General features: G+C 41.3%; 1 protein-coding gene across 1 annotated transcript in view; it reads right to left on the reverse strand.

The window, feature by feature from the left end:
* Positions 1-2,067: 2,067 nt before the first annotated feature.
* SOX5 (SRY-box transcription factor 5) overlaps positions 2,068-13,414 on the reverse strand; it is a 289,723-nt gene continuing 278,376 nt past the window's right edge. Inside the window, exons 14-15 of the mRNA XM_083859043.1 lie at positions 10,838-11,054; positions 2,068-7,450 (exon numbers count right to left, since the gene is read on the reverse strand). Of these exons, the coding sequence (XP_083715169.1) occupies positions 7,147-7,450; positions 10,838-11,054 (521 nt within the window). The 3' untranslated portion in view covers positions 2,068-7,146. The remainder of the gene's footprint in view (positions 7,451-10,837; positions 11,055-13,414) is intronic.

Here is a 13,414-nt window from a genome sequence, read left to right on the forward strand (position 1 = left end):
TAAATATGCTCACAGGATTTTCTGTACCTTTGCAGCCTGTGTTTTCCACTGGCTGGCCCGACAGACGCCGCCTGCTCTTCTCCCACGTTGCTTTTCCTACAGTATTGCTGAATATTTATTAACTGAGAGCTTATTGACAAGCTCCCCCCTGCACCCTTTTCTCACTGATGCCAAAGTCACAGCACTGAGCTTCCTCGTGAGGCACATACGCTTTCCATAACCTTTCATGGCTTCTGCGGGGGGTCTTTTCACTTTCCTACACACACAGAGCTTGGTATGTTACTTTCTTGGTAGGAATGCGCTAATTGTCACACGTCTTTCTTTTTTAAATAGTTTAATGTCATAATTATCCTCATTTTCTTCCTTCCTGCTACAGGCAATTGCTGGAATGTTTTAGAAGTTTTTGAAAAAAAAAAATTAAAAAAAAAAAAAAAAAAAAAAAAAAAAAAAAAAAAAAAAAACAACCAAAACCCCCTCACAACTTGTCTAGGGAAAGAATTGTTACCACTCTCAAGTCTGGGCCATATCACTTAAGGACATTAGAAACATTTTTTTTTTTTTTTTTTACTTCAGCTTCATACTTAGGGTTTAACTAGTTGCCATTCCTGGCTTTGCAAAGCCCAGTCTTATCCACACATATTACAGTTAAGGTGTATCTTCAGCTTAGATTTCCTCATGTTCTCCTTGAGGCTTTTCCAGCAGAGATTTAGGGAACATTGTTAGGTTCTGTCAGTTTCCAGCCCCATCAAAAAGAAGAAAAAAAAAAAAAAAAAAAAAAAGGGAAAAATACAAGAGAAAGAAAGAAAGAAAAAGAAAGAAAAAGAAAGAAATTCTAAGTCACTCCATCTCTGTGCAGGGTGGTGACAAGACCTCACCATTCAGTCCTGCTCAGATGCTGGAGGGCAGTGTATTGTCAGCATAGAGAGGGGCTCCCTTCATCACATGTTCCTGACGTAATTGAAAAGTATTGGAAAAGGGATTTTGAGGGGTTAAACAATTCTGACTTTACTGGCCTGAGCTCTTCTCCAGCCTATTTCCACTTTCTCTGGCCAGGTGGAAGGTGTTAGGAAGGTGGAAGGTGTTAGGTGCTCTTGGCTGTATCAGGAAGCTGCCAGAACAGATCTCTGGTTTGCTGGTGGGAAGTTTCAGGTGCCACCTCACATCACAGGAAAAGCACAGAGGACAACCTGGGAAACCAAAGAAGTGGGGGCAAGTTCTTAGGATCTCCACCAGCTACCTCCTGCTTTCCCAAATATTGCCTTTTCCCTTTAGGAAATCTGGAACCATAGAGTGGCATCTGTCAAGCCGTAGGCACTTGAGAGTAAGCACCCATCAGAATAACTTACTGTCAAAAACAGGTACAAATTCATTTCATCCCACTTCGTGCCATATGCTGCTGTCAAAACTTCATGAACTGTTTAGGCAGCATGTTGGGACATTTTGACTAACTATGAGCAGAGCTATTTTTTTCATAGCTTTGTGTCACTGGCGTTTATAATTGGGTATTTCCCTGAGCGTGCTTTGGTGTCTGAGCAGACAGGCCTGTGGCAAGGGAACTCAGCCTGGGAAGGTGGGCATGGGCCAAACCTCTGGATTGGGCCATCTGTTTATTGTCCTGACAATGAACTGGAAATTTCACTGTACCACATTGTTCAGGGAACAATTTCTCCTTCTGTTTTAATGCTAATATTTGAAAGATGGGGGTGATCTTTTTGTCCTGTGGTTTGATGAAAATCTTGAATCTTGGAGCAGACAGGTGAGCTGAATCTAAATCTCATTTTCTGCTGCTTGAGCCCAGCTGTTTTGTTCTCTTGTCAGGAAAGTTTGCTAGTGCACCCTTTGCTGTAATAAGTGGGAAACAGACCACAGGATAGGTAAAGAACACATTTGCTGTTTTATTGGTGCCTTGCAGGGCAGTAATACTGAAAAAGGGGAATGCAAAAGAAACAAAAACCCAAAAACCAAAACCAAAAACCCAGGATGGTGGCAATCCACATTGTATTTTTTTTAAAGAGTACATCAACTCCTGTTTTTTTTCATTTATTGTGGCATGAATGATAACATAAAACCAAAACATGAAAATATACAACTTATATTACACTATGTGTTATGAACAAAATATAAATCTATAACTCTATGTTATATTTACATAATTATTTCTTTTATTAAATTTCAAGTGAGATGGTAGGTTGCACATACTTTGTTTTAAGCTCCAGGCATTTGATTGTCTCTATTTCTTTTCTATTTTCATTTCACTTGTAAAATCCAAAACGTTAGAAGGAGTAAGAGCTTTAGAGCCAATGGAGCTATATAAATACTGTTTCAGCAAACCAGTGACAAAAACCACTGGGGAGTAGAGAAATCAGTCAGTAGAAAAAACGAACTTGACATGTTCTTCAATCTGGGAAACTGACAAGTTAAGATAAAGTCGAAAAAATGTAAATATAAACCAAGCTAAACAGACAGCCCATGCCCTGTGAATTGAGGATACACTTGAATCCACATCTAGTGAATTACACAGTTATTTGCAAAATGGAAGGGATGGTTCTACCGAGAGAAGTGGTCAGACAAAGAAACTTCTATCCCATACATCGTGCCCTGAAACGTCCGAGATACCACACGGTTGCCTTTCTTTACAGCAGATGAATTCTTGCTAAGGAAGACCTACATTTCCATGGAGCATAATTATTTTTGATGTTACAAATGTGATGTCAGAGGCTTCTTCGGGGACAATAACAGCTCATCTCTTTGGATTAAAAAAAGAAAAAGCTCTGAAAATGTGCTGTAAAAAGGTTAAAGACAATTTACTTTCTAAAAAATGATTTAATTAAAGACAGTCTACTGCAGTAACCAAATCTTTGAAATAATGTCTTCGAAGAAAGAATTTCTTCCATATGCATTCATAATAAGAGGATTTGGTTACAAAACTAATTAAATGCTATAATAATAGCTAGTGTTCTTTTCTGGGGGCCTGATTAATATAGCGGAACGGTTAGATAAAGATGTTAAATGCACTTAAAAATCCTATTTTACTAATATAAGGCATGAATAAATGGAAAAAAGGATATACTCTGTGTTATTTAATTGAGCTTAGAAGCAAGTGCCTCAGTTTTTTTCCTTTCTTTTTCCCCTTTTCCCCACTGCTGGCGATGTCCTTTCTCAAGCTCACAAGATGCATGGTGGCTTCCCCCTCTAGAAGGAGGTTGCCTGTACACTCCACCCCAGGCAGCTCCCCAGGAGAATCCTGGTTTGCCAGGTTCCCAGGGAACAGGGGAACAGAGCCCACCTTGGTATTAGGGCCTCAATGAACTTTTAGGTTAATAAATCCTAATCTCTTCTAACCTGGTTTTTCTACATACTCCAGGGCACAGAACCCAGGATAAAAAAATGAAGAAAAAAAAAAAAAAAAAACAACAAACCAAAAAACAAGACAAGAAGATAATTTTTATAAATGCATATTTTGCTTTTTTAGTTTTTTTTTGTTTTTTCCCCAGAAAATTCAAGAGAGACAAACAGTACCCTATCTTCAAATCTGGTCTTCTACTGCTGAAGGATGTACGGGTGCTCATCCTTGGACCTAAGAAAACATTAGCATGGGCATTAAGTATTTTGCTGGTTTGGAACTCCAGAGCCATTTTTTAAAAAATGTATGTTTTCATCTTTTGGCCTTTTAAAATTTTTTTTTTCCTTTTTAACATTTCTGCATCGGTTTCAACATCCCAAATGTAGAGGAGGTGGATAGTCCACTAAGGCAACCCACTTCCAAAGCCCCAGGGAAGGCCAGGCTGGGGCACAGTCTCTCCTAAGGGAATGTGTATGGAAGAAAAAAAAAATTAAAAATCAGCTGGTTCAGCTGAGGCCTGGATGAGGTGGTGTGAAAAGCACAGGGGGGGTCTTGGAGAAGGGCACTGTCCCACTGTGCCCACGGACACCAGGCTGCCTCCAGGAACGGCTCCCGCAGAATTCAGCACTGAAACTTGGTCCCACTGAAGTCCAAGGGCCCTTTCCCTTCCCACGCCTCCAAGACTTGCTCCAATCCCACCTGCCACAGTGGCACCTACCTGGAGCTAAAACAAAGTATTCCGGTAGCCCGAAGTGACACAATTAAACCAGAGAGTCTCTAAACCGTGGTGGAAATCAAAGCATCCAGCAAATGTGAGGTGAACCCACAAGAGTCAGAAGTAATTTGTTCACAAAGACAGGGAACAAATTTAAAAGTTTAAAAAAAATAAAATAAAAAGGAGCAAATATCTGTTTTCACATTGTACATAATAATGATATAAAAACAATTGTCTATTTTTTTTTCCTTCTTATCCAAACAGAGTGCTTCAAAAAAAATTGGCTCTAGATGACTGGTGTAATTAAATAACTAAAATGAGTGATGAGAGAGCAGAAGTTAATTAAGATTGAAAACAACACTCCCATTAATTCACTCCATCATAATAAACATCAGAAGTTGACATGGCTGGGGCCAAAATTAAAATAAAAGAAAGAGAAATGGTGTGAGCAGAAGAAGAAGCGATTTGTTTTCATATGTATATATATATATTTATATATATATAAAAAGGTAAGGTGGGGAGGGGTATCCATTTTAAATAGCCTAACAGCTTCATTTGCTGCACTGCCAAATTAGAACAGAATAAAATAAAGTTAAAAAAGGGGGGGGTGTAAATAAATTATACATAATTTACTAATCTGGGAACAGCTGACCATTATTATTATTATTATAATTACCATTCAACACTAGCAAGAAGAGGCAGTTCAACTGAAAAAAAAAATAACAAAACCCCAACACAGTCATAAAATACAAACAAAAAAAAGAACCCTCTCTGACATGTAGGATTATGATCAGCTACTCCAAGCATAATTTCAGAGCAAATCTTTTGAGAGAGAGAAAATAGAAAAGAATTTTTCAAAGCAGAAGTGGGAATCAAAAGAGGGAAAACAGAAGAAAAAAGAAAAGAGATGTAGCAGGGTAAAACTATCACATGTCCAAACCGCTCATCGGAGTATTGTCCTAAGTCTTCAATGGCATTTGCTTTTTGCTTTGCACAAGGTCTGCAGAGGTCAAGTTACACTTCAAGTGGGATTTCAAGAAGCATAGAAAGGCTTTTCCTCCCTTCCTACCTGTCCTGGTCATCCTGCACCTGGCACCAAGGGCTGAATTTGTCTGATTAAGGGACTGTTTGCAAAATCAATGTTGCCAAATCGTGGTGACCAGGGCTCTGGTGGGTGCTTGGGCTGGGATCTCATGGCCACTAAGATGCATGGGGCTAATTTTAGAATTTAGAGGTGCTAACAACAGCAGTGCATCTCACTCTGGGAGTAGGAATTTTCTAGGAAGCAACACAAAGTTGGCATCCTGAGTTAAAAAAACAATTCAGAGGAAGGTTTTTGCTTCAGCATGATCCCAAGACCTTCCCTTCCAGGGCACACAGCTTCCTCATCTGGTTGTGGTTGCCCAAGGAAGACAAAACTGCCCAAGCAATGTAAGTGCTCTACAACACCACTGGAAATATTTTAGCACAGGAGAGTAATTTTTCAGTTGTGAGAGGCAGCAGCAAGGGAAATTCAGCACTGCAATGCTTTGAGTTCTTATAACCCCACTCTGAATACAGAAATCTCTCCATAGCTATTAGCCTGCCTTCCTACACAAACATCTCACTGATAAAAGAAGGATTTCTGCCAGCGCACAGGAGAAAAAAAAAGTCAGTTAAAAAAAAAAAAAGCCTTTTGAATCAGAAATTAGTACTCAACCACCCTGAAGGCACGAGTTCATCAGAACTGGACCCCATTGGTGGTACCTTAATTATGCTCAGTGAGGAGGTAACATTTCCAGCTGCTGTGTCCCGTGCAGAACAAATCACATTTTGGACAAGCCTTTCTTAGGTTGCTTATGCTGCCACTTGAAGTGTGAACTAAAAGTAAAGGTTTCTTAGAGACCAAGTCATTTGGAGGGTGCAGGACTTCATTCTGGAACATGCTTTTTGCTCATGATAGTCCAAGATTATTCTTATTAGTACCATAAACACGCACACATGAAAATCCAAGACCATAAAATATTTTTTTCTCTAAATTTCTTATGTCTCTCTCTCTCTCTTTTTTTTCACCTGAGAACAGCACCTACAGTTTCCTTTAAAAAGCAAAAGCAAAACCAAAAATATATGTCTAATCTCACCAGCTGCTGGTATATCAGGTTCTTCAAGGGATTGTCTAAGATATAACACTGTCCTAACTTAAGACAGAGCAAGAAGCAAATGAAAAGCCAAAGAAAAACAAAACAAGAAGAGACCAACCTAAAAAAAAAAAAAAAAAGCAAATTGGACTAGTTCAGCGCTTTAGTACAAATTTGGCACTTGCTCAAAGACTCAGTATGGTGTGCAACTGATGAAGAGAAGTCCTCTCTTGAAAGGAAATGCTTGTTGGGGTTAACAGAAAGACTCCCCACTTCCTTCCTTGCCAGCCACGCGCACAGGCACGCACACACACACACTTCTGACCCAGATTTGACAGGGAGAAGGAGGAGGAGGAAGAGGAAGAAGAGGAGGAGGAGAAGACAGAGGGGGTTAAAAGGAATTTTATCTTTTTTTTTTCCTGTCAGGTGCATTACCAAAAAAAAAAAATTATTTCTCTTTAAACTGTAGCACAAAACAACAAAACACATTCACAAGCCACTTGTTGGCACTGTGTACCTGAGTGAGAATTTCTAGAACATTGTAGAACAAACAGCCATAAAGTTTATTTGAAAAAAAAATAATAATAATAAAAGGTCGACGGGTAAGACTTCAGTGCTTGGGTATAGCAGCTGAATTACTGGCATTATTTTACCCATAGCTTATATCATTCTGTTGTTGTTGTCGTTGTCTTTGTTTCCTTCCTTCTGAGCCTTTTTTCTTCTGATGCAGGCTGATGTCTATTAGTCAGCTGATGTCCCAACTAGTTAAGACTAACAGTTAAAGTAACAGTCAGTGTATGAGAAAGTTAATGTGCTTGGCCACTGGCAAGGATAAACCAGATGGGGCTTTATTTATTTTATTTTAATTTTTTTTGTTTGTTTTTGTTTTTTTTTTTTCTGTTTTGTTTTGTTTTGTTTTTCTTTTCTCCTCGAAGTCCTGCGGAGGTCACGAGCCGTTGGGGACCCCAGAATCAGTTGGCCTGCCCCGCAATGTGGTTTTCACTGTCACTGCCATAGTCTGCATCGGGGTCATCCTCCTCCTCGTCGTACTCGTCGTAGATCTCGCCGTTGACGTCGTCGGGCGGCATCTCCTCCTTGACGTGCGGCTCCTCGCCCTTGAGGCCGTAAGTGCTCTGGATGACGGGCATGCCGGGCTCGGGGCTGCTGGACACGCTCGAGTGCTCCGAGGGCAGGTGTGGGGATGGCATTCCCGCCATGGCGATGGCCCCCGGGTACACCACGCCTGCTGTGGCCATGGGGAGCTGTGCTTGTTGCCTGCCGGGGAGAGAGAGAGGGAGAGGATGTTGGAATGATGCGCGGAATGAAAGGAGAGAGAGTTCAGCAGCATCTGTTCTTGGGCAGGCAGATGAATCCTTGGATCATTATTTAAAAGTCACCAAACGGTGCTCCACAAATGAACATCAAACCCAAATCAACTCCACTGATAATGAAGCTCAACCTCTGCAAACATCTCTAGCTGCACCTGAACTATACATCTCCAGCTTTCCTGAGATACAGAGCTCCAGCTTTCCTGAGATACAGAGCTCCAGCTTTCCTGAACTACACAGCTCCAGCTTTGCCTGAACTACACAGCTCCAGTTTTGCCTGCTCATGAGGGAAACTTCTTTTCTGGATCAGCTCTTGGTGCCAGCCAAAAATAAACACCCTTGCCAACTGTGGTCCAACTTAAAACCCATATATTTTGGAAATTTTCTTTTTTAAAAAAATCCAATCTGCTATCAGGACTGGACATAAAAAGTCACAGTAACTGGATGTAAATTGCCAACAGGAGAGAGGCAGCAAGATCCAGGTCTAGGTCCTCCATTCACAGGAATGGGAAGGTGCTGCAGGAAAATGCCACTGGATGAGGAGAAAGCAGAGACAATGCTTTCTCCACATTCATTCAGGGGCCTGGTCATTACTAGGGAGAGGAACAGTGGGCTTTCTGGAGCCAATACAAGTTTATAGGATGGATCACTAAAGGCCTCCCACTGGAAAGTCAGAGTTCCCACTGGAAGGTCAGAGTTTCCACTGGGAGCAGCCCTTGTGAAAAGCAGATTCTTTGAAGGAAGGTGGATAAAATTGGGAAAAGGCAGACTTAAAACGGGAGTGGGTATTGTTTAAAAATAAATAAAAAGCAAGGAAACAACATGAGCATTTGAGAAAATCTTCTACAGGATGCCTTTATATGGCATCTAAGCCTTGGAAACCTGTCTGCAGTAATGAAAGAAGAATTATTCCAGGCCACAGAAATTCCCTTTGCATCAAGAACAACACTAGCTGTGTTATACTAGTGTTTGTTTCCCTGAGAAGCTTCAGAGTCCCAACAAGCCTAGAGGTTTAAAATTCATGCTCCTTTTGTTTCCTTCCTGCATGAAGTAATTCCATTGCAGTAATTCTCTTCAGTACATGCTGCACATTGTAATGTCATCAGTGGTGTGTCCATCTGCACTGAAAAGCCTTGCCACAGGAGACAGGGCAGAGTCTCTTGAGATGAACATTCTTAATTAAGAATGAAACCCTTTCCTGTTCCCCTGCCTGCCTGTGCCCTGGCTGCACAGTAAGCCTCACACAGTACAGTGATCCTGAAAGACTTTCCTCTGCCAAACAGCTTTATACTTGTTTGGAATTGCTTGCTGCATTTTCAGATACTTCCTGCCTGCCATCCGAGCAAGGGCTCCCTCCACAGAGCCCTTATTTCCGTGTTTCTGAAACAACTCAAGTTGTCTCAGCTGAAGATACAGCTCTTAAAGTAGGGAGCAGATCTAATTTGCATTTTATTCTTAATTCAGTAGGAAGGCTTTTGTTTTCTGGAGTCAGCATCTCTGCAACAAGATTCAGCACACTTAAATTGGTTTTAATATTTAACAATAGGAACACTTTGCACTTAAATGGTGCTTTTCAGAGTGCTTTTCAAATATTAAATAATTTAAGAATAGTATTTTTCCACTTCTATGGGATGTCCAGCCTAGAGGATCTTGCAGCAGTCCTCAGGTAGTAATGTATTAGGGCTCTCAGCAGGCCACATTTGCCATGCTACCACTGAAGATGAGGACACTGGAACAGGGAACATTAAAAATTTCCCAGTCCTTCCCACTGTGATGCCTCCAGCACAGCCACAGCTCTCATTAAACCCAGCACTTACTGTGGTGCCCAGACAGGAGCTGGGCTGCTGTTCAGGAGTTTAGCCCTAAATGACCTGTACTGGTGGATGCAACAGATGGGGAAGTTAAACCAGAGATGCAGCTGCAGTGCTGTGACTGGTGACATCACACACTGGCCCCACTGCAGCCATCAGCCACTCTGTCAGCTGCTTCCATAAAGGTTTTGCCCCAGGTTCTGTGTGCTGTGGTGCCCCAGAGCAAATTACCTCCAGAAATGTCTTGATTTCAATGTCAGCCTTGTTTGGAAAGCTGAATTTCTGTAGGCAGAACGTTACAAGGTTAATTTTTTTCCCATGATGAGGCATGCATATTAACCAGATAAACAGTGTTTTGGGGGCTCTGTTGCCACCTATTCTTTTTCCACAAGGCCCCCTCCTTTTTTTTTAATCTCTTGATGCTGAATGTTGGCTGACTTCCCTGTGTTTGTTTCAGTGCTTACCACTGGGATCACTGGACCTGCCAGCACCACAGGGTTAAGCAGCTCAAATTTCTCTGCTGAGCAGCTTATTCTAACAATGCACACTGTAGCTGTTTAAAACACAGTCTGATGACACTTAACAGTCACTAGATAGATGTTCTCTCCTTTATTGCTACTTCTAGCCATTAACTAAAAAGACGTGCAACCCAGTTAATACCAAAAGGATTCCAAATTAAGATGAAACAGAACACAAATTCCATTATTTCAGAGGGTTACTCTTGTTGCTGGTTTTGCTTTTTTTTTTTTTTTTTTAGCTGTGCAGCTTTTAATTTTCTCAAGCGAATACAGAAATATTGTGGAATATTTGATTACTTCTGATTTCTTTTTGATCTGCTGTAACCAACACTAAGGAATATCTGCAAAAGGGAAATATATACTAGTCTTCCAGGCATATTTTATTGTAATCATATCAATCTGATCTATCAGCTGTTTATCAGAACTGGTCTTAAAATTCCTGCTCAACAGAAAGCATTTAACTTGCAGGACTGTAAGACACTCCCTGGAAGGACAAATGAATAAGGCAGACATGCCAGGAATCAACTGAGCCACGTCCATGTCCCAGCTCAAGTTCAGTGTGCTCAGCAGTCCTTTTGCAGACCACTTGCCACAGATCATACTGAATGCAAACTTTTATTTTTTGGCTTTTGGATCAAGAGGCACTACTCCAGATCCATTCAGATATTCTCTCTGAGGCCTCTTAGAAGGCTTTACTAGAAGACTCAACATTTCATCAGAAAACCTTAAAGTCTTTTTTTCTTTCATGACCAGAGTGGAAACAAGACAGTAGTTGGCTGGGGCGTTAAGATGAGCACAAAGCACAGCCAACAAGAAGATTCCTAAAACTTCCTCACTCCCTCCTGGCACACTTCTTCACACAGCACAACCCTCATTTTCTATTACCAATCTCCAATGCTCCTGCCGATAACCTACAATTAAAAATAATTAAGATTTCTCCCTGATTTTTTTTTTTTTTTTTTTTTTTTTTTTTTTTATGAAATGAGCTTTTGAAAGGTGCCCTACCCAACATTGAAGTACTGTCTCATCTCCTGGCGTCTGTTTCTCATGATGGCCTTGTACTCGCCGATGCGCAGCTTCTTGCCATCGACGAGGCAGGTGCGCTTCGGTCTGGGCTTGTACTTGTAGTCTGGGTATTTCTCCAGGTGCTGTTTGCTGAGCCGGGCCTGCTCCTCATAGTATGGCTGCTTCTCTAGGTTTGTCATAGCTTTCCAGCGAGATCCTGTCACCAAAAAAAAAAAAAAAAGAAAGAAAGATGAGCATTGGAACCCTGGAAGCTAAAAATTTTCCGATTTGAAATTTTGGTATATAGTAATGTGTATGAGCCAATATGGAGGATTTAGGGTGTTGTCTGAGTCCTTCTTCTTCACCACCTTCTTCATTTGGTGGTTTGGGTGGTTTCCTGTAATTGGGTGAAAAAGGTCCACATTGTGGGCCTTGGGGGTCATTACTAAGTCAAAAGTGTAAATAATATAGGTGTCACCTTATTATTGGGTAATTATCACTTAAATCGCCTTGGGAAGAGAGTTAGAAGCACTCCATTTTACCTTGTTTCTCTAACTTGCTAGTTAGAGCTGATGCCTCGTGAGACTGTAAATAGGTAAGAAATAATAAACACCCAAGTCCGAACTCGACTCTGCATTTCCTGTGTCTTTCATCCTGACCTCATCAGAGATAAAGAAACCAGAACTGTAACAGATGAGATGCCACTCATCCCCAAACACTGCAAGGCGGAGAAACAAGTAGGTCACCCAGAACAAGGCACCCAAGGGCATTTGGCTTTGGGCTGGTTATCTGTCAGAGCTTCTAGACAGGGTTCTTGTCTTGTTTGTATTTGACTCATAAACCTTCCGGGTATGGCAGGAGAGATGGCACTGGAAATTTTGACTCAATATTTTACTGAAATTTATTTACCTTATGATGCCTTTTGCATGGGCAGTAAAACCATTATCCTGATCATGGGCAACCCCTGACACTTAGTTTCAGCAAACAAGGCAGTGTATTTTGGAGGAATGAACACATAGAATCTGCTCTGCTGTGTCCCCATATCTTCCTTCGGCCATGTGTCTGTTTATTCCTCCTGTTCAGAGAAGGCTCCACTCCATATGCTGCTGTCTGGTCACTGTGATCCAAGGCTGGATCAAGGCATCAGATCTGGATATACACATGTCCACAGCTAAATCACTCCTGACAAACAATGGGTCTTTCTGGCTCCCAGCTCGGTGAGAAGCAGAATAGGAACTGACTGTAAATGCTCTGCAGCCAGGTACAGGAGCCTGCAAAGACCCTGAAGCAGTGCCTCTAAAAGCTATAAACTATCCCATATGTGTCAGTGGGGTTTTAACTTCAAGACCAAGTCCTGGGAAGCACTGCCAGCCCCAACTTAAAGAATTTACTGTGTCATGAAAGGAAAAGCACTTGGGGTACTGGCACATTTCTCCCCAGAGCTGCACTATGGCTTCACTGCTGGCAGCCTTGTTTTCTGCCGGTGTTAATGTGGACCTTTGAGATAGGGATATAGTAAAGACTTCAAAATTGTTTTCAAATGCCTGCTGAATGTTATAAACTGATATTTCTTAAAGGATATAATATGGGAGCAGAAAGTAAAAGTTCTTGAATCAGTTGCCCCATTTTATTTTTTCATTAAATATAGAAGTGCTTCAGGGTAAGATACATTTAAAATAACAGGAATAGTTCAAGCTGTGAAACCTGTAGCTTAGAAAGAAAACTTTATTGGAAAATAGTCAAGTTTCCCACTGGAGAAATGTTTGAATAGTTTCTCAATTTAATGGGTTCATAATGTCATATGTCATACTTGACTTCCTCTTGTTCCCCATTTTTTATGGTTAGCTCATGCTACTACCCAGGCTAGTCTTATCTCACTGTACCCCCAAGACCTGCAGTAGAGAGAGCACAGTTATCCTTTCCCCAGGAAAGAAAACAGTTCCTTTCCCTCTAGAAAGGCCTCTTCTGATTATTGACACCATTTCCCCCAATACTCTTTGGATCTTTATTCCATGCTGCTGTCTGGGCTTCTGGAGAGAAGAGCTGGTACCACCTGACCTCACATCCAGAGATAAGCAAAGCATGAACAATGAATTATACCTTTGTCCTGAGAAGGGATAATGGGCACACCTTTCTCAGCAAACATTGCTTTGAAGTCAAACCTATCATTTCTCATGATGTTTACAACATACAGCATGCAGAGATCCCCCAGCTAGTCCTGGAATGAGAAAGGGTTTAATGACATTGTCATCAGCTTAGGCCCAGCACCATAACTGCATGGCTAGATGGCTTTTAGGGTTTGGACTGAAACTCCTGCATGTCACTTATGCCATAGAGAAGAAGTGTCTCTGCCTGGGGACTTGTGGCAGGTCTCTGTGTTACACAGGGCAGCACCCCTGTGACCAGAATCCTGCTCAACAGCTTGGTCTCCTGCAGAGAAATTATTCCAAGCTTTTTCTGGCAAAGAGAGTGGCTAGAAAAATGACACTGACTTTCCACATGCAGTACCTCCTGGATTTGGGGATGAATGACACAGTGATAAACACATGACTGTCAAAACACTGCCCACCAACTAAT

Source organism: Zosterops lateralis, assembly GCF_965231275.1.
Source record: "Zosterops lateralis genome assembly, chromosome: 4".
Lineage (NCBI taxonomy): Eukaryota > Metazoa > Chordata > Aves > Passeriformes > Zosteropidae > Zosterops > Zosterops lateralis.